The sequence below is a fragment of the Pelodiscus sinensis genome, chromosome 7 (assembly GCF_049634645.1).
Source record: "Pelodiscus sinensis isolate JC-2024 chromosome 7, ASM4963464v1, whole genome shotgun sequence".
Taxonomy (NCBI): domain Eukaryota; kingdom Metazoa; phylum Chordata; order Testudines; family Trionychidae; genus Pelodiscus; species Pelodiscus sinensis.
In genome coordinates, this window is record NC_134717.1 from 10,246,804 (window position 1) to 10,274,486 (window position 27,683).

At 41.7% G+C, this 27,683-nt stretch overlaps 1 protein-coding gene and 1 long non-coding RNA gene across 4 annotated transcripts; one reads left to right on the plus strand and one right to left on the minus strand.

Moving 5' to 3' along the window:
• Positions 1-261: 261 nt before the first annotated feature.
• LOC102461378 (ropporin-1) lies at positions 262-24,467 on the minus strand. Of its 2 annotated transcripts, none has more exons than XM_025178752.2 (6): positions 24,329-24,467; positions 17,512-17,638; positions 14,190-14,307; positions 10,764-10,925; positions 2,447-2,622; positions 262-454 (listed from the first exon to the last, which is right to left on the minus strand). In XM_025178752.2, exons 2-6 carry the CDS (start codon positions 17,625-17,627, stop codon positions 388-390), a joined length of 639 nt encoding a protein of 212 aa, XP_025034537.1. In that variant the 5' UTR covers positions 17,628-17,638; positions 24,329-24,467; the 3' UTR covers positions 262-387. The 2 variants fall into 2 exon arrangements, with proteins under 2 accessions (XP_025034537.1, XP_025034536.1); XM_025178751.2 differs by having other exon boundaries at positions 24,323-24,456.
• A 58-nt stretch (positions 24,468-24,525) lies between these two features.
• On the plus strand, positions 24,526-27,042 carry LOC112543796 (uncharacterized). 2 transcript variants are annotated; one of them, XR_003087034.2, is made up of 3 exons: positions 24,526-24,672; positions 25,359-25,470; positions 26,671-27,042. It is a non-coding gene; the product is annotated as an uncharacterized LOC112543796 (long non-coding RNA). The 2 variants fall into 2 exon arrangements; XR_003087036.2 differs by having other exon boundaries at positions 24,571-24,745.
• Positions 27,043-27,683: the final 641 nt, after the last annotated feature.

The window sequence follows — 27,683 nt, forward strand, 5'->3', positions numbered from 1 at the left end:
AAACTCAATGCAAATGAAAAAAAACTTTTCATAAGAAGCTATCAATTTAAGATAATTTTTAAAGAATTTTTCTGCAATTTTGTTTTTTGTTTTAATTGGTATTCTGATGACAAATTTGTTTCAACAAAACTGTATTTTTCAAAGGGAAATCTTTCAGCACAATAAATAAATAAAATACAAAATGGACAAGCTCTAATCAATAACATGTGACAATGTTCCATTCCACTGGCTTGCTCTTAATCCACACTCTCACATTTTGGATTGACTTCTGGGCCAAATTGTTTATTGATAGAGAAAAGAAAAAAAGACAATGGAAGACCTAATAGGAACCATTATTTTGGAGTACGTTTCTTCATCTTCCTATCAAAGTACTTGATAGCTGTGCCATTATTCCAGTCTGACCCGTGGATTCTGGGTAAAATCATTCACCTTGATTAGGCCATCAGGTCCAATTCTGCATAAAGAATGAAATATATATTAAATTCATTGAAACTTGTAACACAGAACGTAAAACGAATGATAAACTTCCCCTCTTCCAAGCAGTCTCAGCTCCCTGTGCTGTAGTTGAACTTCTCTTCCCTCTAAATTTGTGCTCTTTGGCCCCGCTTCAACTCTAGTTGAAGTCAAAGGAGACTTTAGTGAGAGCTGAATTGGACTCTTTGTCTCTTTGATCCATCTCCGATCATGAAATCTCCCATGGCATCTTATACACTTGGAACAAGATTTTAATTAATTTATACCAAGATGCCTCCCTTTTTCAAAGTACACCTAACAATCCACAAAGCATTTACTATAATGACCATTCAACATTCTGGGCATATTTGTTTTATTCTATTGAGCTATATTGCTGTGTAGTACTTTTAGGAACAGAGTTTCACTTGATATAATTTGTCAGAGCTTCTTTGAATTCAACAGAGCTATGCCAGTTTTTTTATCTCAGGATCTGCTCCTTTGAGCAAGAGTGGGTATTCAGCAGTCCTCAGGCTGGATGTGGTTCACCAGCAAGGTTAGTCCCTGGCAAGCCACCAGATGCTTTATTTATCTGCACTTCTGCCAGAACGGCTATTCACAGCTCCCACTGTGGGAAGCAGTAGCCTGAACTGGTGGCCTACCAGGGGCTAACCCTGGTGAACCATGTCCATCTTCTTGCCCTCCCCCCGCCTTAGAGAATAAGCAGTCTGGGACAGGGGCTTACTTCCTAGTGCTATATAAATAATAAGAAGTAATAATCCCTAGGACTCTACCACTTGAACTCTTTCCTTTCTTTGGATTGAAAGAATTTGACATCCACACAACATCCCACAACATCTTTCTTTGTCTCCTGTGAAGCAATTATCAGACCCAGGCCTGCTGATGGGGCGGGAGGTGAGGGGGGGCAGCGAAGGGGGCAACTGCCCTGGGGCCCGGTGATACAAAAGGGTCCAAAGCTCCTGGCTGCTGCTGCTGTTACTGAAGCGGCAGCTGAAACACCTGGTCCTTTAAATTGATGTCAGAGCACCATGTGGCTTGCTCCGGGTAGCACTGAGGGTTGCCTTAGGAAGGTATGACTCTCTTCCTGTGATGCAGAAGGTTGGCTATCCTAGCCCCGCCCCTTCCACTCAGGGTCCCAGCTCTTCCAGGGACGTGGAGCAGCTCCCCTGCCTTGCCCAGGGGCCTGACCAAGCTGTCTGCTTCACTGAGCACATTTTTTGGTTCTATTCAAGTCATAATAGTGATTCCTCTTCTTTCCTGTATCTTTAGTCCCCTATTTGGGTACGTCTAATCTACATGGCTCCATCAATGGAGCCATGTAGATTTGTTTGTTCGGCAAAGGGAAATGAAGCTGCGATTTAAATAATCACGGCTTCATTTAAATTTAAATGGCTGCCCTGCTCTGCCGATCAGCTGTTTGTCGGCAGATCGGGGCAGTCTGGACGCTCCCCTGCCGACATGAAAGCCCTTTATCGACCTCCCCGGTAAACCTCATTCTATGAGGCATAACGAGGAGGTCGATAAAGGGCTTTCAGGTCGGTGTGGGAGTGTCCAGACTAACGCGCTAAGCCGACAAACAGCTGATCAGCTGTTTGTCGGCTCAGTGCGGCAGCCATTTAAATTTAAATGAAGCCGCGATTATTTAAATCGCGGCTTCATTTCTCTTTGCCGATCAGCCTAATCTACATGGCTCTGTCGATGGAGCCATGTAATTTAGACACACCCTTATTGTTGGCCTTTTTCTTGATCCCCCTATAATTACTTTTCACACCCTCATTTTAACAATTCTTTCGCTATGACTTCTATTATTTTTACTTCTTCTTAGCCTAATTCTCTCTCTTTCTTCTGCTTCCCTTTCTACTGTTTCTCTTCCCAGTGTGTTTCTCCATCCTTTCTGCAGTTTTATAGTTACAGCTTGAACACATGCTGAGATGAAGGAAACTTTAACTGTTGACAATGGCAGAGATTTACTTACACCTCCTGTTCAATATAATTCAGCATTCGGCTGACATGGGATGCTGAAATTTCTCCATCTATTTCAGCAATGTAAGTGTAGAGAAACTGGAAAGTGCTAAAAGGAATACGTGGGGGTCCGCTGTCATAATCGCTGGATAAAACCTCACATATAATCTTCAGTGTTTTTGCAATAGTCTATTGGAAAAAGAGAATAAAATAAATAAGCCTCACCTTTGGCACTATCAGTGGAAAGACTAGAGGCCTACTTTTCTTGGAATGGAGAGATACATCCAGATAAAAAAAAAATCTGTCTAAAAAGCTATAAATAAAGGATAGTGATAGAAATGTAGCCGTGTTAGTCTGGTGTAGCTGAAACAAAATACAGGACTATGTAGCACTTTAAAGTCTAACAAGATGGTTTATTAGATGATGAGCTTTCGTGGGCCAGAAGTGGGTCTGGCCCACGAAAGCTCATCATCTAATAAACCATCTTGTTAGTCTTTAAAGTGCTACATAGTCCTGTATTTTGTTTCATAAATAAAGGATTGAGTGATAAATGACAATGTAATGAATAAATGGAGAGGTCTGCTGGGATTTCCAGGAACTGAATTAAGGCTTTATTTTATTTAACATCTTTATTAATGATTGGGATATTTATTTTGCAGGTGACACTAATTCTGCTTTTAGGCCAAGCCTTGTGCGAGGACTCATTATTGAGCGGCTGCATTTTAGGAGTAGCCCCAAGAGGCATTGAGTCTTTCAGGTTCATTTCCTTCTTTTTTTTTTCTTCTTCTTCTTCTTACTCTGGCTGGGCAGCACTTTGCTTTTGACTTATACTAGCAACAAATGTCGACACTCTCTGTGCTGGCTGGTTCATAAGGGAATGGAGTTAAGGCTTTGCCTATCATGCCTCACATAAACCTGCCCTGGGAAAGAGTAAATGGACATCGCTTATGCCCCTGTGCACTTCAACATAAGGTCTGGTTAACCTGTTAAAGAGGTGTATGGTTAACCTGTTAGGTGTACGAGGCTTTCATCTCCCTCTTACTCCTCTGTGTGGGAGCATTTTTACTATGCAAGTCAGAGTGTACTGCAAAAATGGAGGTATTACAAGAAAATCAATAATCCAGACTCAAGCAAAATTCACATTAAAGTCAACTAATATAAAGAGACCTGAAAAGTTATCAGTATGAGAAGGAAGTACTAAAATAAAATTCATCGTAGAAAAATGCAAACTAATATATTCTCTGGGGTCAGAACTCAACTTTCAATAGGAAAGACAAACTAGACAGAGCACGGTAATGACAAAGTGTTGACGATAAACAGCAAACCACATACAAGCTTACGGTGGGATATGGTGGTACAAACCAGTGTTTCTGAAAGTGTTCCACAGAATCATTCTCAGAAACACATTAACTGGTCATGCTGGTTTGTTTATTTACTGGCACTGTGGCCACGGAGCCTCGCAGCTCCCATTGGCTCCATTTCATCCTTTGCAGCCAAGGGGAGCTGCAGGAAGCGGTGGCCCGGCCCACGCCACTTCCCACGGCTTCCCTTGGCTGCAAAGGATGAAACAGAGCCAATGGGAGCTGTGAGGCACTCTGGCCGTGACGCTGGTAAATAAACAAATCGGGGTGGCCAGTTAATATGTTTCTGAGTGATTCCACGGAACACTTTCAGAAACACTGGTACAAACAACTCCACTGTGAATGTGGTTTTCATATGTAGAGAATACATGTCACAGACTATAAGAACAACAGTACTACTATGCAGTTTATGATTTAAGTGGGATTGCACTTGCAATACTGTCTGCAGCTCAGTGCCAGAAAGGGGTTGACAAATTGGAGGGAATTCAGATAATAGCAACAAAAATTGTATAGGGGCTTGAGGAATTAATTTATAAGAAAAGACTCAAAGAATAAATTAAGTGAAAGTTGGCTATGTTATGAGTAGTGAAATATATTCTAATGATTTGCTGTGGTGTCTATTGGGATCTCAACTCTGTTGAGTGGGCACTTTACAAACATAACAAAAGAATGGTCTCAGTTGCAAAAAGCTTACAGTGTAGGATGAGAGATGACAAACTGGTATAACAAATAAAAACTGTCTACAAGATCTGAAACATGTAAACAAGTAGTGCTAAGGATTGCTTAAGATGGTATATCATGGGGACCCGTAACCTTAATATGAGTGCTGTCATCAGTTAAAATGAAAAAGTTCTTTCCTTTAGGAAAATACAGGAAACAAATAGAGAAGGAAAGAACTGAGAACAATAGAAGCAGAGCTGCAAGCCACCAAATCCTACTAGAGAACAGGAAGACCAGCTCTTTACGCAACTATCTGAAGCCATGATTACACAGCTTTTTTCTTATCTTAAATCTGAGCGAGACATGCTGGAGGTCTCATGCCACCTGTACTAAACTATTCTTGGGTGACCATTTCCTAACTCAAAAATTGTTGCATGAGGATACAAAGGTGACTGGTTAGAAAGGATGTGGGGGGACATCGTCCATATGACTGTCTCCCACCTGACTCTTCCTTGCACCACTGGCGGAGGGGCGGGACAATACCACCTCTGCCCTGCCTATTCCCACCCCTACCCTGGCTTCTTCCCCACTCTGCTCTACCACTGTCCTACCTCTTCCTCCAAGCTGCCTCCCCCAAACAGTGTGGCTCAGGGGACTAGCAGAGGGCCTGTCACTGGCAGCAGTGGTCAGGCTCCCCTGCACTCACTGGCAGTGGCAGAGGGAAGTGGAGCAACATGGCTCTGCTCCCCCAGCTGCTGGCTCTGTTGCTCCACTTCCCACTGGTGAGTGCAGGGTGTTGGTCCTGCCCCTCCCCCGGGTGATGTGGCTAGCAGCTGAGGCAGCAGAGCTGTGTTGCTCTGCTTCCCCCCACACTGATGCTGGTGAGTGTATGGGGGACCTAATCCCTGCTGCAGGTACCAGGCCCCCACTAATCCCCTTTGCTGTCCAGAGGCTCTGACCCCTTACCCTTCTTGCCTATGGCACTGGGGGGTCACATGACCGCTTGGGCCCTCTCACATGTCACTAGTATATGTGTGTGTATAATCTAGATATAGATGATAAAATTAGATCTTCTCTTGACAGACATAACAATCAGAGGTTGCCAAGGTATAAGTGATCATGACTTGTCTATAACAACCATAAATTCCAAATCAATAATATATAATCTTGGGCTGTGTCTACATTGGCAAGATTTTGCACAAAAGCAGATGCTTTTGTGCAAAATCTTGCTGCCTGTCTACACTGGCCGCAAGTATTTGCGCAAGAACACTGATGTTCTACAGTATGAAATCAGTGCTTCTTGTGCAAATACTCTGACACTCCAGCTCAGGAATAAGTCCTCTTGCGCAAGTGATCTTGCGCAAGAGGCCAGTGTAGACCGGTAACATCAATTTCTTGTGAAAGAAAGCCCGATGGCTAAAATGGCCATCGGAGCTTTCTTGTGCAAGAGAGTGTCTACACTGGCACGGATGCTTTTGCGCAAAAGCAAATCTTTTGCGCAAAGGCACAATCCAGTATAGACACTCTCTTGCGCAAAATCATGCCAGTCAAGACGCAGCCATAAACTGTGTGAGTGGGAGTTTAAGAAGAGAAGTTGTTCAGTGGAGAAATATTGTTTAGTTTTGGACTTTTGAGTTTTGTAACAAATTCTAGTGCCAACATGAGAACTGCAGGAAAGTGAATTAAAGTATTTGACCTTAGAATCTAGACAGTTAATGGAGACTGAGTTCTTACAGGGCATGGATAAGGGGAAAATAGAGTTTCAGAGTGGTGGTTGTGTTAATCTGTAAGGGTATGTCTACACTTGCACCGTAGTTCAAACTAGGGATGCAAATGCAGACATTCAAAATAGTCAGTGAAGCGGGGATTTAAATATCCTGTGCTTTATTAGCATGATCTCACTGGCGCGCTAGTTCGAATCACAGCTGATTCGAACCAGGAAGTGCATGCCCGGACGCGTAAGTTCGAACCAAACCCGTTGGTTCAAACTAACATTACTCCTCCAATTTTTTTTGGAGTAACATGGTAATGAAGCGCGGGATATTTAAATCCCCACTTCACTGACTATTTTGAATGCCTGCATTTGCATCCCTAGTTTGAACTACGGTGCAAGTGTAGACACACATAATGAAAAAACTTGAAAAACAAAGAATAGTCCCGCAGCGCCTCAGAGACTAACAAAAATGTAGATGGTATCATGAGCTTTTCCAGGTTCCAAATGCATATCAAAGAAAGAGAGGGGATGGGGAGGGAAAGGAAAGGAGGGGAAAAAAAAGGAGGGAAAAAACCAGTCAATTAGTGTCCAGGGTAAATGAAGCTGAAGTACCTGGTGTTTGGTGTTTTATGTCATTAGGATGTGGAATGTAGTGGGTAATCCAGTTAAGGTCTTTGTTTAAACCTCTATTATAGGTATCAAACTTGTAAATTAAATTAAGTTCTGCAGATTCCCTTTCAAGATGGTGAAATAGAGATGGAGGACCGAAGAGGCAACCCTATTAATGAGGGAGTGCTCAGGGGGCAGTAAATGGCTACAATAGTTAACTGATAAAACTTCTTTATAGAATAAAGCCTTTTGCTGAATATGGAAGTATACAAATCACTGAGCCTGATATCCAAAATAGAGTAGGGTTTCTAAGTGTGGCCTAATTCTGATCTCATTAAAGTCAATACAATCCTACCTGTAGTACTCACTGCTGCTAACAGTAGTGTTCACTAAGACTGTGTGAGCAGGTTAGGGATCATTAATCTTATATAATCATGCTGTCTCCTACAAATAGATAAAGGCCCACAATGTTTTGAACTTTGAGCTGCTGATAATTTTAATAGTATAGATAATTTGTCAGTTAGCACATTAGCACTATACATTGCACAGAAGGTTGCAAGACTCTTGAATCCCACAAGATGGCGCCAGCTGATTGTATAATGACAAGTCCTAGGCTTATTTGAAGACTGGCACAGGGTCCTTCATTATTTGTTTAAAATAAGTGAATGCACATTTATTTTATTTAACTGGTTTAATGGAAACACCACTGGCATCTCATGGATAACTCTTTATTTAGAGACAGTTTTGTCAATTATAAATGTTCCTCACTAGTTAGAGCACTGGAATGTCCCAATGAAAAGAGAGACTTTATTGTCTAGGACTTCATTGACTCCTACCATTTGCTCATCTGAGGTCAACATTTTCTGTGGCATCAAAATTATCTGCACAAAACCTAAGTCTGATGTCACAATTAAAATATTACAACTTTGAGGAATAAACTGAAGAAACATAGGAATGCTAAAAACACATATCCTATTTTCATACAAAAGTGCATAACATAACAAAGAGAGGAGAAGTGAAATACAGAAAATATAATTTCTAAAGATAATTATCTCTAAATGGAATGATTTTCAAGATTTGCCATGAGGCAAATGTTGCTAGTGATACTGACAATGATCATATTGAACATAAGCACCACTGATGTATAACTTGTCAAGGTTTCAGGCAACTCACAATAAGCACTATTTTAAATTTAAAATGTGTGAATCTGCTCCTAAAACAAAGTCAGGGACCATTATGATCACTTAGTCTGACATGCTAAATACAAGCCATAGACAATAGATGGCTTCTGCTTCATGTCTATAACTATTTAAACTATAGCATATCTTTTAAGAAACATATCTAATCTTGACTTAAAGATTGCATGTGATGGAAAATCCATCATGTGCATAAGTATATTGTTCAGAGGTTTACTACCCTCACTGTTAAAATGAAGCTTGCCTAAGAGAATACATTCTCTTCTTCTGCAATAGATTAGATAACATTTGAACATGCATCCACTTGCCCATGAGCATGACATGTTCCAATGGTCTATTAAGCCATTGCAGGGATATTGAAAATATAAATACCTGTGAATAAAAATGTACAAGTATTTATGCCTGTTTCAAATTATAAAAATCTAAAAGGGCATCTTAGTCTCCAAGTGCCCCTGACATTTTCCTAAAATGTACATCATAACATGCAGCAGGAAAACCCACCATAAAGATCAAGACTTCCTCCTCCAAGTCCACTCTGAAATGCATACACAGACAGTGCTAATGACAAAGCTAATGTATTTGCAGTGAAATACCCCACTTAATAAACAGGTTGCCTCATTCAGCACCAGTTTAATTTAAATGCATCCAAATACTGTCCTATGTAGAGCATGCTACATTAATCAAATCTAATATTGGGGTAATAAAATCATTAGTCATGGTAGTGGGATAAAATCATTAGTCATGGTAGTGAGTTCTGGCCAGTCACAGATGAAAGAAAACTACCCTGGCTGCTGTTGATACCTAATTATCCAGTTATATCTGGGAATCTAGCTAGACTTCCTAGTTTTGAACTTGAGCGAAAAATGATGGGCAAATGCTTTGAGTTACAGGGGCAGATATAAATGTCACCATATCTTCCAGTTTATTCCAACCTCACCAACATCACTTTTTTTTATTGGGATTGAGCCTCAGCCCTTTCACTCACATGCCTGCTCCAATCTCAGCTTTCAACTGCACCATAAAGATGAGGAAATCAGCATTTTGAAGGTCCTACAACCAATGGCTTCCTGATAACCTTATTAATGCCCCATATACAATTTAAACCAGTGTTTCTGGTTTAAACCAGAAACCAGTGTTTCTTAAACTCTGGTCTCAATAACTTTCCCCGGACCCTTTTTTCCTTCAATTTTTTTTCTTCTTTCTCAAGGGGATGGAGAGCTCAGTGGTTTGAGCATTGGTCTGCTAAACCAAGGGTTGTGAGTTCAATCCTTGAGGAGGCCATTTGGGGCAAAAATTCATTGGGGTAGTACTTGGTCCTGCTGGGTAGGCAGGGGACTGGACTCAATGACCTTTCAAGGTCCCTTCCAGTTTTAGAAGATAGGCAATCTCCATTAATTTTTTTTAACAAAAAAATCCTTTGTGTTCCTCATGGAAAAAAATTGTCTGGTGTTCTGCAGTCTTAAAAAGTTTAAGAAACACTGATTTAAACAGTGTAGGAACAAAACTGAGCCTTCTGGTATCCCATCTGAGAGCACCCTCAGGGAAGATGAGTGAGTGCCTGTCACTATGCCATGGAAATCTCACTATGAAAAAAGAAAAACCCTGTCTATTCTCCCTGAGGTGAGTCAATAACACCTTGTGAACCACAGTACAGAAGACAGCTGATAGGTCTAATGATCCTAGTATAGTTAAGTGATTTTTATCCATTGATTGAGAAAATTGTTAGTCCTTCACTTTCCTTGCTGAAGAAAGTGAGTTTCCAAGCTAACAAGAGTCAAATAAATTTGAAACAACTAGATATTATCACAGCTGTTTCCACAATATTTTGAATAGTCTTAATCACAAGTGGAAAATTAGATACAAAATGGTAGCCAGCTAGATTGTCAAAATTTAATTATGGCTTCCTGAGGTCACAAGAGAACATGACCACTTGTCCTCCTTAAAATAGGGATTGCTAATCTGCATCAACATTTGACCTAATATCTCCCCTCTGGCCTTCACCAGATAGAAAAGATATTGAACTAGAACACAGGATGTGGTACCAAGTTCCTCCCAACACTTCTAGAATCTTAGTCACACCAGTGGGTGCAATTTATGTGGAGTGACAAGATGATGTTCTGCCTCCATGGAAGCAGAGAATTTGGTATAAATGTGCATGACTTTTCTCCTAAAAGAATTATACAATTCCTCACACTGGGAGGAATTTTAGACTCAAAGTTCAGAGAGCCAGAATTAACGAGGTTATTCATCACCCAAAGCAAATCTACTGACTGAAATACTGTGCATGCTATGGTGGAGAAAATATCTTTTTGCCTCCCTCCTACTTATGGCATACATGTCTAGAAAAATCTTTGATACAATCAGATAAAGTTTATAACTCTGCCACTCTCATCTAGCTGTCTTCCCCTATTGTTGCAAACCATTTGAAACCAGTGTGAACTATTATAACGAAGTTGGGAAAGAGTAGCTGGGTACCATTTATATCAGTGGCAGAGAAAATAAATTCTGTTATAAAAAGCCTAATATGGCATTGATTTATTGGTCAGTTGGAGGAGCAATACTCTCTTGTAGATGCTCTGGTTTCTGGACTTCTGAGGGCAAATGCTCACAATAACTCCCTCATCCCAAAAGGAATGGTGTGCCCAGAACACAAAGTCATGAGAGCTGTTTGAACCATGACGTAGGTTAAATGTTCAATTGCTCAACCTCTAATCTCAGCCTAAAACACTGCATCAAGATTAGCTATTGAAGAATATAGAAATGTGAATGAAAAAGTGAAGATAAACTTACAACTCCAAGAGAGCTACATGCCAGGGCTAGAAACTTAAGCCATTCAATTTCTTCGGAAAAATGACCAACATTCATAACACTCTCAAATAAGTCTGTTGGGAGATTCAGCACCTTCCACATGTGGGCCAGTTCATCTACATGGATTATCAGTCTGCCACTCACCTGGAAATAAATATATAGCAATATGCATCATGAGTAAAGAAATGTCATTTCCTTTCATTTCCATTTTTGCTATTCTTTAAGCCAAAATCTCATTAGCCCAAACATTCCAACCCTTATTAATTAGGGTTGCCATTTGTCCAGTTTTGAACCGGACAGTCCAGTATTTCAGCTTTCTGTTCGGAGGAAAAAAATATAAATGAGAAAATATAAATGTCCTGTATTTTCTAAATAAGATGAAATGTAGATTGTGATGTAATGTCAAGTGTGTCTGGTATTTTTGTTGAAACCATCTGGCAACCCTATTATTAATTATGAAATTTGGAGAGTCACTGATGGTCTTGAACATTTTTTCCCAGTAGTACAGAGCAGAAGAGAAGATATCTAAGCAGGGGACTCAAACTCTCAGCCCATGGGCTAGGGATGTTACATTTCAAGTAACCAGCTAAGTGAGTCTGGGATCCCCACTGTGCCTCTGCCTCACCTGCCCACCCCGGCACTGGCTCCTGCTCCCCTACCCGTTGCTGCCACTGATATAGAGGCAGCAAGGGTGGGGGGGAAATGCGCGTAGTTGACTCAACTACCCTATAGGTCTAGGCTTATTGGGTAGTCAACTATTCTACTACTATTCTACTACTTTTACATCCCTACCACAGGCCATCCCTGACTGGAGCATTGCACAATCTGCCCCAGGACTCCTGGTAGATTGGGAGGGGGCTTGTCCATTACTGGCCCCAATCTCCACCTCTTCCCACCATCACCCCACCCTCTCCCCCTATGGCACCCCATCCTTGAGAACATGACCTCATAGATCAGGGGGAGGAGGGACTAGTGTGGTGCAATCAGCCTTCCCCCTCACTCCCTGATGCAACAGGAGCTGTCGGAGATGCAGAACTTACTGGGGTGGCATGAGGGGAGAGGACGGGATGATTGTGGGAAGGGGAGGGACTTGGGCATGAGTAATGAGAAGCTTCCTCCCTGCCCACCAGGAGTCCTGGGCCAGATTGCACAATCCCTCCTGCCAGGGATGGGCTGTGAGCCAGGAGTTTGAGACCCCCTGAAAGAACAGAACAGCGTACTAACAAAATCATTGCACCATGCTTGGCATGAGGTAAAGTCCTTTGGATTAATGGTAAGTACCACCAGGATGCTATGTCAAAATAAAGACTCTGCTGATATTTGACACAGTTGGCACTCTGAGGGTACTGTATTCTAGCTTCAAGCCTTGCCATACTGAACCTACACTAGCAGAGCAGGATGCCTACCTGGGACACTTAACTAGATATGCTCTAGTCTTTTGTCTTTGAAACCATTTGGCCTGACTTTGGGTTATATTTATGAGAAGCGCTGATGATGCCAGTGAGCTTTCAGAAGGAATTGGATGCCTGACGCACACATTTTGCAGGCAGAGTTAAGAAAACTCATTGTAGATTTGATCCATATAGAACATAGAAATGAAGACTGAGGACAATCATGATTCCAAGCTGCATATTTCAATATAATTAACAGCTTGAGTTAACGAAAGAAATTATTTCTGCTACATCTGGCAAGTCTTCAATTTTATGAATATATATCATAGAATCATAGAATAATAGGACTGGAAGGGACCTCAAGAGGTCATCGAGTCCAGCCCCCCGCCCTCAAGGCAGGACCAAGCTCCACCTACACCATCCCTGACAGATGTCTATCTAACCTGTTCTTAAATATCTCCAGAGAGGGAGATTCCACCACCTCCCTTGGCAATTTATTCCAATATTTGACCACCCTGACAGTTAGGAATTTTTTCCTAATGTCCAATCTAAACCTCCCCTGCTGCACTTTAAGCCCATTACTCCTTGTCCTGTCCTCAGAAACCAAGAGGAACAAATTTTCTCCTTCCTCCTTGTGACACCCTTTTAGATATTTGAAAACCGCTATCATGTCCCCCCTTAATCTTCTTTTTTCCAAACTAAACAAGCCCAGTTCATGAAGCCTGGCTTCATAGGTCATGTTCTCTAGACCTTTAATCATTCTTGTCGCTCTTCTCTGTACTCTTTCCAATTTCTCCACATCTTTCTTGAAATGTGGCGCCCATATAGCTTCACTATGCAACCCTTCTTGTTACTGAATACTTACTAAAATAATACCATGAAGGACAGTGGCATTACTTGTGTAAGTGTTCATCAAATTGAAAAAGGTTGCCTGATCAAAACCAAAGGGAAAACAATTCAAGGAACATTCTACAGGTTGAACTTCTCTAGTCCAGCATCCTTGGGACTTGACTGGTGCTGAGCCAGAGAATTTGCCACACCATGGGAGGTCAATATTGTCTAGCAGCATTACCAACACTTTCACTGCTTACTGGGCTGTTAGAAGACATTTAGGGGTAATTTAGAGCTAAATAACAGCACTCAACACTGATGGCTGTAAACAAACATTTTGGGACTGTGGGAAACTTGTCCACACCGAGGATAAGTGGACATCTGGCTAACTAAAATAATGCTTGACCACAGATGTTGCTGGACTTGAGAGTGACAGACTAATGTAGTTCAACCTGTATTTTATACTGTTGCGTCTAGCCAAGGTCTTACTTCTCAATTCTTCATTGGTAGAAACCTGTTTGGTTTTTTTTTCAAAGACACCGAAGATATTAGTATTCCCCATGCACATTTTACTTGCATTAATTGAATAGAATATTTGCAGACATAACATTGAAAGAAATTACATTTTCTCAGACTGAAAATGTAGTATCTGTAACATTATTAAGGAAGCAAAATAGCACATAGACTGGGCTATCTTTACAATTTATGGAGCCCTACACAAATGAGCCCTCCCGCCCGCTCATGGCTTCCCTCCTACCCTCCCACACAGTTTCTGCCGTGGTTTGGGGCTTCCCTCCCCCTTCTCTCTCTGCATGGTTTCTACTGAGGCTTTCCTGGGCCCAGAGCAGACATTGGGGCTCCTCTCCGCTCCCACTCTGGCAGAAGGGAGCCCTGAGTGCACAGTCAGCTATTGGCCCAGAAGAGCATGCAGGCAGAGAGGGGGAAGGGAGATACCCTGGTGCCAGCAAAAGTATGTAGTCAGCGAGAGGGGTCAGAGAGGAACTAGGCAGCGCATCCTTAGGCATACAAACACATGCAGCTGCATAGAGGTGCCCAGAAATTTAGGGCACCACATTTTTGGGTGCCCTATGCAGACTCATATTTCTCATATCCCTAGGGACAGCCTTCCATGTAAACATTCTATCCCTATATATTTGCCCTAGAAAGTAAATGAGATCTTTCTTACTCGTTGGTGTAAGACCTTTAAAAGTTCTGGAGTGAGTTCTGCCCAGTTTGACAAAGGTACCCTTTCCGATCGCTCTCTTACGGGAGGTATATCACCACGGGACACAGCACTGAAATAACTAGACAGAGAAAGACAGATAAGTGCTTGCTTTCTAAATGCTTTTAACAGAAGCAAATATTAAGTATAATGATTCATATGATTTATGCTTACTAAATAGAAGCAACTGGGTTTCAACTATCTGGTGCAGAGGCTTCTGTTTAAACAGCACTGCTTTTAATCAGGAAAGTACTGTGCTATCAAACAGTTTTCCTTTTCATTCCTGCACATAAGTGGGTTTTTTTAGGGCCTGAATCATCTCCTTTTGTAGTAAGAGGGAGTTTTTCCATTGACTTCCATTGGTTTTAGATTAGGCTCATAGTGCTACTTTCTTTGGACATCAAATTTTTGGTGCTGATTCAGGAAAGCACTAAAGCACATGCTTAATTCCATCCCTATTTAGGAAAGTACTTCAGCATATACTTAAGAACATTTCATGAATAAGAGTGTTTTCCTGAAACAGGGTCTTTAAATGAAAATAATCTTTTAGAGAAACCATACATTTTGTCACAAATTTTAGGACAAGTCTGTAATATTATCAAACAAAAGCAAATGTGTTACAATAAAAAATAACTTTCCTCCAAATAAAATATTAAATGGTCATACAATATAAATCTTTAGCTCTTTAATAATGGACAGCACTATGTTCAAAATGCTTTATTGTTGTGCCAAAGGCATTGAGTGTTCTGGAAGCACAAACCGGCTTTACTTATAATACAGTGGTGCTCACTGGAGGAGGGCCACATAAACTAGAGCAAAACCTACATATTTTAATAAGATTTAAAATCACCTGTACTGATTCTTTTTTTGAAGTGCTGCTTGTTGCATAGTATTTACATAAGTTGTTTCTATGAACAGTATTGTCTGTTTGTGTAAACTAAAATGATGTAAACATAAGGACAAAATGTGAATGAATTAACCATTACAGGTTGAACCTTCCAAATCTAGGATCCTCTGGTCTGGCAACATCTGTGGTCCTACAGGGCCACGAATGTTTCTGGACCAAAGAGCCCAGGAGGCAGGAACAATGCAGGAGCTGGAAGCCCTGGCTGAGCCTGATGGAATCTGGGGAGCCCCCACCCTGGCTGGGTACCCCTGGTGTCAGCGGGACCAGGTAGCATCTGGGAAGCCTCCATCCTGGCCGGGAACCCCTGGCATCAGTGGGGCCAGGTGGTATCTGGGGTGCCTGTGCCCTGGTTGGGAAGCCTCTGCCGGGGAACCCCCAGCTGAAGCAGGGCTGGTGGAGACTAGGGATATTAAAATTCAATTAATTGACTAATTGAATAGTCTATGCAATTCAATTAGTCAATAAGGGCGCTTTGAGCCTGCCCCTGAGATGCATGTGGCATTTCAAAGCGGCAGTTCTTCATGGAGCCCAGGGTCTGGCTCCGGGCTCCATGTAGTGCTGCCACTTTGAAGCACCCCTCCACTTCCCCTCCTTGCTGTCTCTTTTTGATAGAAAGTCAACTAGTCATTCAAATTCCTAGCGAGACTGGTGGCTGGAATCTCCAGTGGCAGCAGGGTGGCCCTAGCAGTGGGGTGGGGTGGCTTGGTGCCCCGTCTGGAGAACCCTTGGCAGCAGCAGGGCTACTGGCGGCCAGGTGGTGCCAGCTGGGAAACGGGAACACTGCATGGCTGGCAGTGGCCAAGCATTCCCTCCTGGGAACTCCAGGAGACCTTGCGGACAGGAAGCAGGGCAGGGAGCTGTGCCAGGCCAGTTTTAGGGTGCCAGTTTCAGGGCAGAGCACCCCAAGGAGAGGAGCCTGTGAGCGGGGCAGCCAGCAGGGGAGCACTGACCTCCCCTGTTCTGGCAAACTCCTTGGTCTGGGACAGCTCAGGTCCTGAGGGTGCCAGATCAGAGAAGTCCAATCTGTAGTATATTGTGTTGAAGAAATTCATGGGCCTTCTCAGTGGGGCCAGGTATGACCTGTGGGCTGTAGGATGGGCATCCCTACTAAAATATATTCCTATCATATAATATTATGAGAGGCGAAAAAGATCAAGAGATCAGGGATATTATTTCCAAAAAATAAAATCTTATGGTTCAGTCTACTTATCAGATGTAATTACCTTTTTTTTTTTTTCTTTTTAAACTTAGGCAAACTGTTAACCTTATCTATTACCCACATATGTCAATATCAGCCAAGGGAGTTGATAGTTCATGATAAGCATGTTCATTAGACAAATTACATAACAAATTGATTTAAACCCCTCTCTCACTCCATGCATTGAATTACCCTGGTTAAAAATTCATTGTATAGTAATTCAGTTCCCACAGCATTTAAACTTGAAAAAGGAAAATAAAATTTAATGCACAGTTTGGGATTATTGCAGTGCTAAACCCTCCTATTTAAAAAAAACAACAAAAACCAAAACCCTGCTCCACCTTGTAATCTATTGGATTTACTAATAATTTATGGTGTTCTGGAGGCACTTCAAATCAGGCCACCCACTAAGTTAATGGTCATTGGGGAGTTGTCCCACGCTAAAGAAAAGGGAAGATGGATTGCAAAGATATGAGGCCATATCCTGACCTGGTGTAAATCACCATAAGTACATTTATTTAAAATGGAGCTATGCTGATTTATATGAGATTGGCATTTAACTCATTTTAAAAAATGAACTAGCACTTGTGATGAATTTGGATACTCCCATTGCCCCTGGATGGTGAAGTGTTTTGAGTGTTATAGACCAATGTTTCTAAAATGTCTACAATATATTAAACCTCTGAACGTGGCTGGGACTCATTCTTCAGAGGAATTTCAGTTTAATATTCTCAGTTCTGGGGAGCAACTGTACATCTAGGAACATACAATGATCACCAGCATCTGAATCTCTGACTAGATTCAATTAATAGTATGCCATCTGTAGAGACATTTAAAACAACCAGATCTCCAGCCATGGTGTGGAGAAGGTAAGGGTGTGTCTCTTACAAATATTAACTTTGGAGCACAATGCAAGCCAAATCTTGAGCAGAAATGAATGCCTGCAATTCCCATTGACTTCACAGTCTTGCATGTGCTCAGTAGATCTCATAAGCTTTTGTGCACCAGCGGTCAGTTCTTCAGGTGATGTAAATCAGGGTGGCTCCAATGGCTACATGCACTGAAGTTGACTGCTGTGGGTAGATCCCGTGAAGTGATTAACTTTTCTATGGTGGCAAGCATAAATCTTTTATAGCAGGGGGTTGATTTTTAAAGTGTTTGTTAGGAAAAAATGAACATACTCAGATGCCCATTGGAGCAGATCTGGAGGCTGGGTTCGAATAGCAGCTTTTGTAAACTGTTTCAGCAGTTCTGGCAGTTCTGGAGGGATGCATATTTGCTTATCTGTATACGGCATAATTACTGCACCTATGGGGAAAAATAACAGTTTTGTAACATACGCTGTCAATGTGTTTAAAAATAAGTGATAAAATTTTGTTAGAAAAGCAATCAATACTTCTGGAATGATCTGTCTTAATTAGTGAAATAGTTTGGTGGCTCAGTGTGCTGATTGTATGTCTGTTGACTCTATCAGCAGTTTCAGAACAAATAAAGCACTATCCTACACATATTATAAAACCAAACCAAAAAGGAATCGATTTCCATAGGTGAAAAGATCACTACAATCATCTTTTCTCACAATTTTTGCTAATTTTGTTTTATAGTCACATCTAAAGTAATGTACTATGTTATTTTACAGAAAATATTCTAGGTACTACAGACTATGTACATGGCACGATTTTGTAGATTTGGATCAGGCTGAGGATTGAACTACAATGGTTGCCATTAAAAAACTAACATTTGCTACATCATGGAATCTGATAAACTTCAGTATTAGACTCTCAGGTTATGTCTAGACTACAGGGTTTTGTCCACAGAAGTTTTGTTGACAGTATCTGTCGACAAAACTTCTGTCGACATAGAGCATCTAGACACATTCAGTTCTGTCGACAAAGCAAGCTGCTTTGTCGACAAAACCCTGTAGTCTAGACTCAACCCTACAGGCAATAACACCTTCTGTCGACAGAACTCTGTCGACAGAAGGTGTTATGCCTCGTAAAATGAGGTTTACCTGCGTCGACAAAACCGCTGAGTTCTGTCGACGTTATGTCGACAGAACTCAGCAGTAGTGTAGACGCAGGTATAGTTTTGTCGACAAAAGTCCACTTTTGTCGACAAAACTCAGTAGTCTAGACACACCCTCAATTTGTTCAGCAGGCATTGGATCAGACTCTGAGTATGCTCCTTTTAACAGAAAAATATGAAAATGTCTGCTTCAAAGGTCGTATTCATGAAATCAGGAAACAGTGTTGTCTTAGCAACTGGCTCTAAAGCTGAAACTCTCTGCTTCAGGTGAAAATGAACCTGAGTCCCATGCCTTCAGAATGAAATTCAAGATGAACTTGCATTTAATTTAAGACAGTCACAGCATCCACAATGAATGAGATGATAGAAAGGGGAAGAGGGGAAACACAGAAGCCACAACAGTGCAAAGAAGGAGGAGAAATCTACTTCCGCATGAGGACTGCTGTCTTCCAGTAGTCCATATCTGGGTAGCAGTCAGGTTTATTAGTGAAGCATGACCTATAGGAATTTGGCAAACTAGCCAGATACCCTGATGTGGTATTGACTCTTTATTGGTGACTGCTGAGGATCTGTGGAATTTGACAATACAGCTCCAATATGCTCCTTTGACAATCCCAGCCAAGAAACTAAGGCCTAATCGACACTACAGGTCGAAGTAAGATACACAACTCCAGTTACGTAAATTACATAATTTACGCAGCTGGAGTTGACATATCTTGCATTGTGTTTCCATGCCGTCCACACAGTGAGAGGCTGACAGGAGCAGACACTCCCGTCAGCTTCCCTTACTCCCCCTGAGGAGAGGAGTACTGGCACCAGATTGATCATGGCAGCATTAATCTTCCATGTACTGTAGACGTGCCCTAAGACTATAACGCCAGAAGAGTTGGGGGAGATCCAGGATCTGGAGGTTAAAAGGGAATAGTCAGGGTAAGTGACTTAATTAACTTTTATTACTAAGGTAGCATTTAGCACTAAGACGAGTAGGAGAAGCAGTAAAGGGCTGAGGAAAAAAAAAAAGAAAGTACTCTGGATAACCTAGGTTGCATTGCATGACTAGAAAATCTTCAGAGGAATTGGCAGAGCTGTGATATTTATTATGAGAGCATATCAAGACTAGAATAAGAGAGATTGTATTTTTATGTGACCTAAAAGTCTCAGAGAAGGAGCAGTGTTAGTCTGCAATTGAAAATTTTAAAAAACAAAGAATGGTCCTGCAGCACCTTAGAGACTAACAAAAAATGTAGCTAGTATCATGAACTTTCATAGGCACAACCCACTTCTTCAGATGAAAAATAAAGATGAAATCTGAAGAAGTGGGTTGTGCCTATGAAAGCTTTTTTTTATGTGAACTGTTTGAAAGAATGGCAGGCTCTGTGCAACAGATTCCATTTTCAGATTGCAGCTTTGGATATTTACATTCCAACCCTTGTTTAAAGAGAGAACTGGGTGAAATGTCAAGAAGCAAGAAAAAGGAGGAAGGGAAAAGAAGAGGGTGGTCATGGACAGGTGGGGAAGATGCCACTGGGAAGGTGAGCTCCCTAGACTGTGACCTGGCCATACTCCACCCTTACTCCACCCCAGATCCCACCCACACTCTGGTCAGGTTCCACTCCCTCCCCACTGTCTCCCTCCTCTCTTCCATCTCTCTTCCTGCTCATCCCCTTCCATCCAAATATTAGACCCCAAATATAGCAAAAGACATTGTAAAAAACAACCACTTTTACAATTTCTTTCTAAAGAAAATGGAGCATATCTTCCACTGCATGTCAGATTGTGAAGACTGGACATGCAAAAGATACCCAATTAAAAGCACTAAATTTAGGAATACAAAAATGTGAGACAGTTTTTTGATATACCCTGAAGTTTGTCAGAAATCTGTTTGCAAAAGCTTTGTAGTATGGGCAAGTCAATTGTCCTGCTGAATACCTCATTAAATATTATGGAATTCATGATGCAACTCTTCCAATTTACATTTTCTTAAACAGTATTTCAAAGCTGAGTTTATTTTTTAAATACACTCTTAGTCCATAAGAACATAAGAATGGCCATACTCAGTCAGATCAGTGATCCAGTAAGGCCAACATCCTGTCTTTTGACAGTGGCTGGTGCCACATGCTTCAGAAGGAATGAAGAGAAGAGAGAAGTTATCGTATGATCCATCTCTTGTTTTCCCATCTCAACCCTGGCAGTCAGATGTCTGGGATGCCCAGAGCATGGCGTTGTATCCCTGAGCATGTTAACTAATAGCTATTGATGGACCTATCATCCCTGAACTTCTCTTTTTTTTTTTTTTTTGAACTTCGTTATGCTTTTGGCCTTTATAGCATCCCCTGGCAATGAGTGTCATACATTGACTGTGCTGTGTGAAGAAGTACTTTCTTTTGATAGTTTTAAACTTATTGACTATTAATTTCATTGGGTGATCCTCGTCTTCTGTTATGTGAAAGAATAAATAACAATTTCCTAGTCACATTCTCCATACCATTAATGATTTTATAGACTTCATTTAGTAGGAATGAAAAGAACAGAGTAATTATCCCCCCCTTAGTCATCTCTTTTCTAAATGTAACAGTGCCACTCTCTCTTTGTCTCTTACTGTATGGAATTCTATATGCTAAGGCTATGTCTAGACTGGCATGATTTTCCACAAATGCTTTTAACGGAAAAGTTTTTCCGTTAAAAGCATTTGCGGAAAAGAGCGTCTAGATTGGCACGGACGCTTTTCCGCAAAAGCACTTTTTGCAGAAAAGCATCCGTGCCAATCTAGACACGGTTTTGCACAAGAAAGCCCCGATCGCTATTTTCGCCATCTGGCTTTTTTGCGCAAAACAGTTTTTAGCTGTCTACACTGGCCCTCTTGTGCAAAAACATTTCTAGAAAAGGGCTTTTGCCCGAATGGGAACGTCAAAGCATTTGCGCAAGAAGCACTGATTTCGGACAGTAGAACGTCAGTGCTTTTGTGCAAAATCAAGCGGCCAGTGTAGACAGCTGGCAATTTTTTCGCAAAAGCGATTGCTTTTGTGCAAAAACTTGCCAGTCTAGACGCAGCCTAAGGGTACATCTAGACTGCATGTTTTTTTTTCAGGATACCAAAGGTATCCTGAAAAAACTCCGCTGCATCCAAGGAACGCATTTCCTCTTCTGCTTATTTTTTTTGGCGGAAGAACAGATGCGCTCTTTCAGAAGCCCTGTCTTCCTCATTCCATGAGGAAGAAGGGATCTTCCGAAAGAGGAGGTTTTTCCTAAATTTGGTCCAGTGTAGATGGGCCAAATTTAGGAAAAGCCTCTTCTGACAAATGTACAGAAGAATCTCGATTTTTCCAAGCTTCGTTTAACCCACATTACGTTTTATCCAACATACTGCCCATCATGTCACGTCTCCAGGGATGCTTCACACCACAGTGGCCATGCTTTCCCTTTCCCTTTTCCACAGCGGGTGGGAGCTCTGGTTGGCAGGTCTGCAGCGCCCTCTTGTGGCTGAAGAATCCGCTGTTGGAAAAGTCGCTTTTTTCTTGTTTCTGGGGAAAGTGGCAAACGCCTTGCCCTGTGTCGTGGCTCAGGCAATCCACACGCAGCTCTGGAAAATCATCGCTGGGGGATGCGGAGTGGTGCAGGGCGAGGGCTGTGCCCCTGCCACAAGATAGAGCCCCGGATCTTACTCCCGTTTGGGGAGAAATACAAGGGCTGGTCAAGGCGGCAGATTCAGAAGGTTTAGAACTGGACCCCACAATGTATTACAAAGGGTGAATTTAAAAGACTTATTCATATTATCCAACATTTCCACTATCCGACCATCCTTCAGTCCTGTTTACGTCAGATAATTGGGACTACTGTATTGGAAAAAGGTACGCAAATTGCAGAGCACAATTTGCGTACCTTTTTCCGAAAAATCATCGTAGTGTAGACATAGCCTTAGTCATGTTTGTTGCCTTTCTTTGAGTCTTTTCCAATTCTGATATGTCTTTTTTGAGGTAGGTGGTGACCAGAACTATACGCAATATTCATGTTTGGTGTACCATGGATTTATATAGTGGCATTATGATATTTTCTGATTTATTATTTAGTCTTTTCCTTCCTCAAGGTTCCTAATATTCTATTAGTTTTTTGAGTGCTGCTGCATATTGAGTGGATGTTTTCAGAGAAATAACCACAATGACTTCATGATCTCTTTCTTAAGTGGTAACAGCTAATTAGGCCACGTCATTTCATCTGTATAATTGGGATTACTTTGTGTGCATTACCTTGTGTTTAATACAATGAATTTCAACTGCCCTTTTGTTATCAATGCTGAATCCTTTTTTTATGTATTTATGGAGAGCTCAGTCTATATGGATGCCAATCTTGGTCTTTGCTTAACTGCCCATTCTTGTTTTGATCTTAGACCCACCCCTTCTGTTCCTGTTTTGTTGTCCTATGCAATGAGTTGTCTTCTAAGCTTTGTGACACTGTTCCTCCAATAAGGAGGCAGTTTTTCCCTATGTGGGATTAGGCCTATCTTCCCAGGATTCAACTAAACTGGTTCTCTGTCTGATGACCCCTCTGGATCTTTCATTTTGAGCCTGTGCCCTATACCCTCATTCTTGTTAAATATTTGCTATCCCTCGTGATTAGTTAATTCCTAGCCCTGGGGCTCCTCCCCCATTTGAAAAAACATTTTGTTCTGGTGGGCTCCACCTACCCATTCAAGATTTCAAATAAACGAATTCTGTGCTCAGAGTCTCCCTCTGCATTCCTCTTTTTGAAACTGTGATCTATGCATTCTTCCCTGTTTTTTCATTTTTTGCCCTCCGTAACTACATAATTTCTGGGTTCTGTGGCCCCTCCTTCATTTGAAGGGGCAGGCCTTACATAGGGTGGGTTCTTTCATCTACACTTCATTTGAATGGACATTATTAGGGATATTAGGCTCAAAATGTTGCATTTTTTAATTTTTTCTAAAAGTTCCACAAATCCTGAAATATAATTGTCTTCACATTTTGTGGAATATCAGTAAAAGTAGTTGTTTGCTTTAAACATTGCCTTTAGTATTTGGAACCTCAACATTATACCACTGAGCCCCTGCATGAGAACCAGAGAATTTAATTGAAACAGACTATAAAAAATCTTTAAAATTACAAATCTACTTCTGTTGTTCAGGCTGAGTGAAAGCAAAAAAATAATAGAAGAGCACCACTGGTCAAAGTTAAATTGAAACAATTCCTTCAGTTATGATAAATTACAATGTGATTAGTAACAGAAGAAGGGAACTTTAAAAGTGTCCCCTCCCAATCCATTAAAACATAACCACTTCTTGTATTACATCCCTATACCTCTATAATTTGGCATCCACTATATAGCATGACAGTCTAATTGGGAGAGCAAGAACGAAGGCCAACAAGATGATTTGAGCTTGCCAAAGAACTGGGAGCAAGCTGGAAAAGTCAGATGTTAAAATGGCCTCTTAAAGAAAGTCCTCTGCTTTCATGGCAGTTATGTTAGTTTCCACAACTGCTTCCCAGAGGTTTCCATGACAATATTGCAAACAAGTCATTTGATGTCTTCAGCCTTATTCTTTGAAAACTGCCCATTATTATCTAACAGTTTTACCCAGACACTCTGGCAGTTTTTCTCCTTTTGGTGACACTCTTCTCCTTCTCCTTTAACAATTAGCCACTTTCTTTTGATAAATTTTCCCCAAACTGTTTAGGGGTAACTCCCCATCACTTGGCAATTGCCTTTGACATATTGACAATAAACCCGAGCTGTTAATAGATGCTCCACCAAACTGTTACCCTATCTTTTAACAACTGCCCCCATCCATCACCCTAACACTTGACACTTTTCTTCACATTCCTATTCCTTGATAGCATCCTCACAATTGCCTCCTTCTTTTGTTAATTGCCCCACCTCAGCTACTCTGTACCCTGTCATTGTTCCCCACCCTCATGACAATTCCCCTCACTCCCTGCATTTCCCATTTTTTACCATTACCGGAGGCTGAGGAATCTCAGCCTCTCTGTGGAGCTCCGCCAGTCCCTGGTTTGAGGAGAGTCAAACCTGGCTCTGTTTGACTGAATGCAGCTGACATTCAAGATGGGGGCTGCAGTGACTCAGGACTAGGCCTTTTGTTTCTCTGAATCGCTGAGTGTCCTAGCAACCAATGCCCACCTCACAAAGGCTCTGACTCTGTCAGCTACCATTGCTGCCAGGAGAAGGTGGGGGGCTTGAAATGGTCATAGCAGAGGGGAGTTACTTACCATAGATCTGGAATTCACTAGGGAAGGGAATGCTTGAAACCTTGCATTTCCATATGTTTTCTTGAGTAGGCAATTAAGGTAGACTAATCCTCTTTGTTTTTTTGAGTGTCTGTAACTTGAAATCTGTGTGGGGTAGTCAGGAAGCAGACAGGTATGTGAAGAAGAGGCCATATTCCCAAGGGAAGGTACATGGCAGGAACAGGTGCAGCAAGAGACGACCAAACTTAGCAACTGGGGGGGGGGGGGGGGGGGGGAGGGGAGGGGCAAGTGCAATGTGAGCAATCTGCAAGGAATACTGTAATAGTATAAAATGGCAGATTACAGCTGCCTTTATCTAGGGAGGTGTGATCCATAGGGATAGTGACTCCCAGTATTGTCTGAGAGACAAGGGATCTCAGAACAGCCTTTGCACATGACGGTTCCCAGCATGCAGTGTAGTATGGGGGGAGTAACTAAGGTCCCAGCTCCTGAAGTCACATGAGATCAGAATCTCAGCTTCCATTTTTTTATTTTTCATCAGATTATTTTTTTAACATTCGTGGATGCAAAGAAAATGTTGAAAATATGATTTAAGGGTGAATGTTGTCCATCTGAATCTGCAGTATAAAACATAGCTGTAAGAGACATGAACTTGTTCATTCATTGTTACCGAAACCTACTGTCACTCCACGGAACAACAGTATCATAGTAGGGATCCACAGGTGCATCATGTCCAGGGCCTTAAATTGCCTTAATTTGTCTCTGATGCTCTTCCCAATTTTTAGCCCAAAGGTTACCAAGCAACACTGCCATAAGTATTTCACATGTTGGACAGCATATCTCCTTTGAAAATAGTTTTGGATGCTTCAGACAATAACTTCCAAATGAAAGAAGCCTGTAAGTATGAAAGCAAAAGACCGCAAGCAAAAGTGCTGCTGACCGTAATGACACTGTATTGTTATGAGAAAGGGACCAGTTTGGTAATGGGTGTATGCAGAAATTATGTCTAATACCAAGATGAAATATTGTTTTTCTTGTTAAGCAGTGTGATGGTGTTGGAATGTTATCATTTCAGTAACCATTCTTTATAGTGGGGGGGAGGGTCCGTGCCATATTAAGTGATAAGAAGGGTGTTTTCTTGTATCTTGCAGTGACGTTTGTCCAAAAGAATGCCCTGGAATACTGCCAGAGAAAGCTGGCAGTGCTTCTTATTATGCCTTTTATACAACAATGGAAACCTGAATGTTTATTTTATTAACCAATTTCACTGACACTATGTTAAATCCCAATGCTATTTCCTTGAGCTGGAGAGAATACACGGGACATAATACGTTGCATATAAGAGTTAAATGACGTAAGTTCAATGCTCCTCTCCCAAATAGATTCTCCTGTTTCACAAACATAAGGTAGTCATATGAGGCCAATATCACATCTAGCCAGAATATTTTATGGATTTGTGTTAAACTAGCTGAATAATTGCAGAGGGATTTCTTGGTGGGTCTTGCATTCTCAGATACAGGATACTGCAAATTACTAAGGGTACGTCTACACTACCCCGCTAGTTCGAACTAGCGGGGTAATGTAGGCATACCGCAATTGCAAATGAAGCCTGGGATTTGAATTTCCCGGGCTTCATTTGCATAAGCGGGGCACCGCCATTTTTAAATCCCCGCTCGTTCGAACCCCGTGCCGCGCGGCTACACGCGGCACGAACTAGGTAGTTCGAACTAGGCTTCCTAGTTCGAACTACCGTTACTCCTCGTGGAATGAGGAGTAACGGTAGTTCGAACTAGGAAGCCTAGTTCGAACTACCTAGTTCATGCCGCGTGTAGCCGCGCGGCACGGGGTTCGAACGAGCGGGGATTTAAAAATGGCGGCGCCCCGCTTATGCAAATGAAGCCCGGGAAATTCAAATCCCGGGCTTCATTTGCAATTGCGGTATGCCTACATTACCCCGCTAGTTCGAACTAGCGGGGTAGTGTAGACATACCCTAAGTAGTTCAAGTGGCAACTGGGATTAACATGTACCAATGAGATTTGTTGCTCACTGATTCACACTAGATCCTTGAAATAATATGAGTTTCTTTTTTTTTCCAGTGGAAAAATACATAGTTCATGATCCTGCTGTCAGTGTGGAAATTGGTCCTTGAATGTGATGAGAATAGTTTTCCTCAATTACTAAGGGCCAGATTGTCATGTATCCTGGAGAAATTTAAGAGAGTAACCCTAGAGAAAGGCAAATTCTGCATGTTTGCCACTCGCTGAATTTTTTCTGGATTTTCTTTTCTCCTCCCACCTTTCGCAGAGAAAACAGCAAGTCCAGCCTCTAAATCTTATACATGTAATGGGGAAGTATTGGAGATTCCTGTCTATCCATGAGTGAAGAAGGTAGTGAGTCTCTGACTTCTCACAGCATGGTTCAAATGGAGGGGCCTGAAAAGCTCTGAATAAAAGAAAATATAGACTGGGCTATTTTATCTTTTGTGTATACTTCTAATGGGACATTGGAAATGTTTTACAGTTCCTTTGCCATCCTCTTCTTGCCCGTTCTCTTCTATCATGAGGACAACACATAAGCCTAAGTCTCCACTCATTAACTGCTGACACTTGGCCTCCTTTTTAACTGTGTGCATGTGTGAAAAAGTGTGCAAGAAAAGAAAGAAAGTGAAATAATGTGAACACCAACAGGGGCTCACCACTCAGTGAGTTCTCTATCTAGAGGAGCAGGCAGCAATACTTGATAGTGGATGTCCAGTTGGACAGGTTTTTTTCTTCATGTGCAAGAAAGAAAGCAGATGGAAGATCTGTCCCCCTTTTAATTTCGCATCTCTTCCAGGTGAAAACGTAGATCCAATACTGGCATCTTCACTTCTAACCAGGGTTTGGGGGAACAGAATGGTAGTGAGAGTTACTTCTCCCCTCCTGGCTCTCCCCATAATGAGCTGTAGTGCTGCTGGAACAATTTTTATATTGGGGGGTGCTGAAGGTGGAAACCACGTGTATGGGTTGTTATTACTTCAAAGCAGGGGGTGTGCTAGCACCTCTAATACCAGCACCTATGATGAGCTGTGTGGGTGGGAAGTGCGTTCAGTACATGAGTGGCATCTATT

Excerpts from the sequence above, each read along its gene's own strand:
- LOC102461378 (XM_025178752.2), bottom strand. The coding sequence starts at position 17,627 with ATGCCGTATACAGATAAGCAAATATGCATCCCTCCAGAACTGCCAGAA. Across the intron at positions 14,308-17,511 it reads CTGCTCCAATGGGCATCTGA|TTATTTCAGTGCTGTGTCCC; the intron begins GTATGTTCATTT and ends TTCTCTGTCTAG. Across the intron at positions 455-2,446 it reads AATTATATTGAACAGGAGGT|AATTGGACCTGATGGCCTAA; the intron begins GTAAGTAAATCT and ends TTCTTTATGCAG.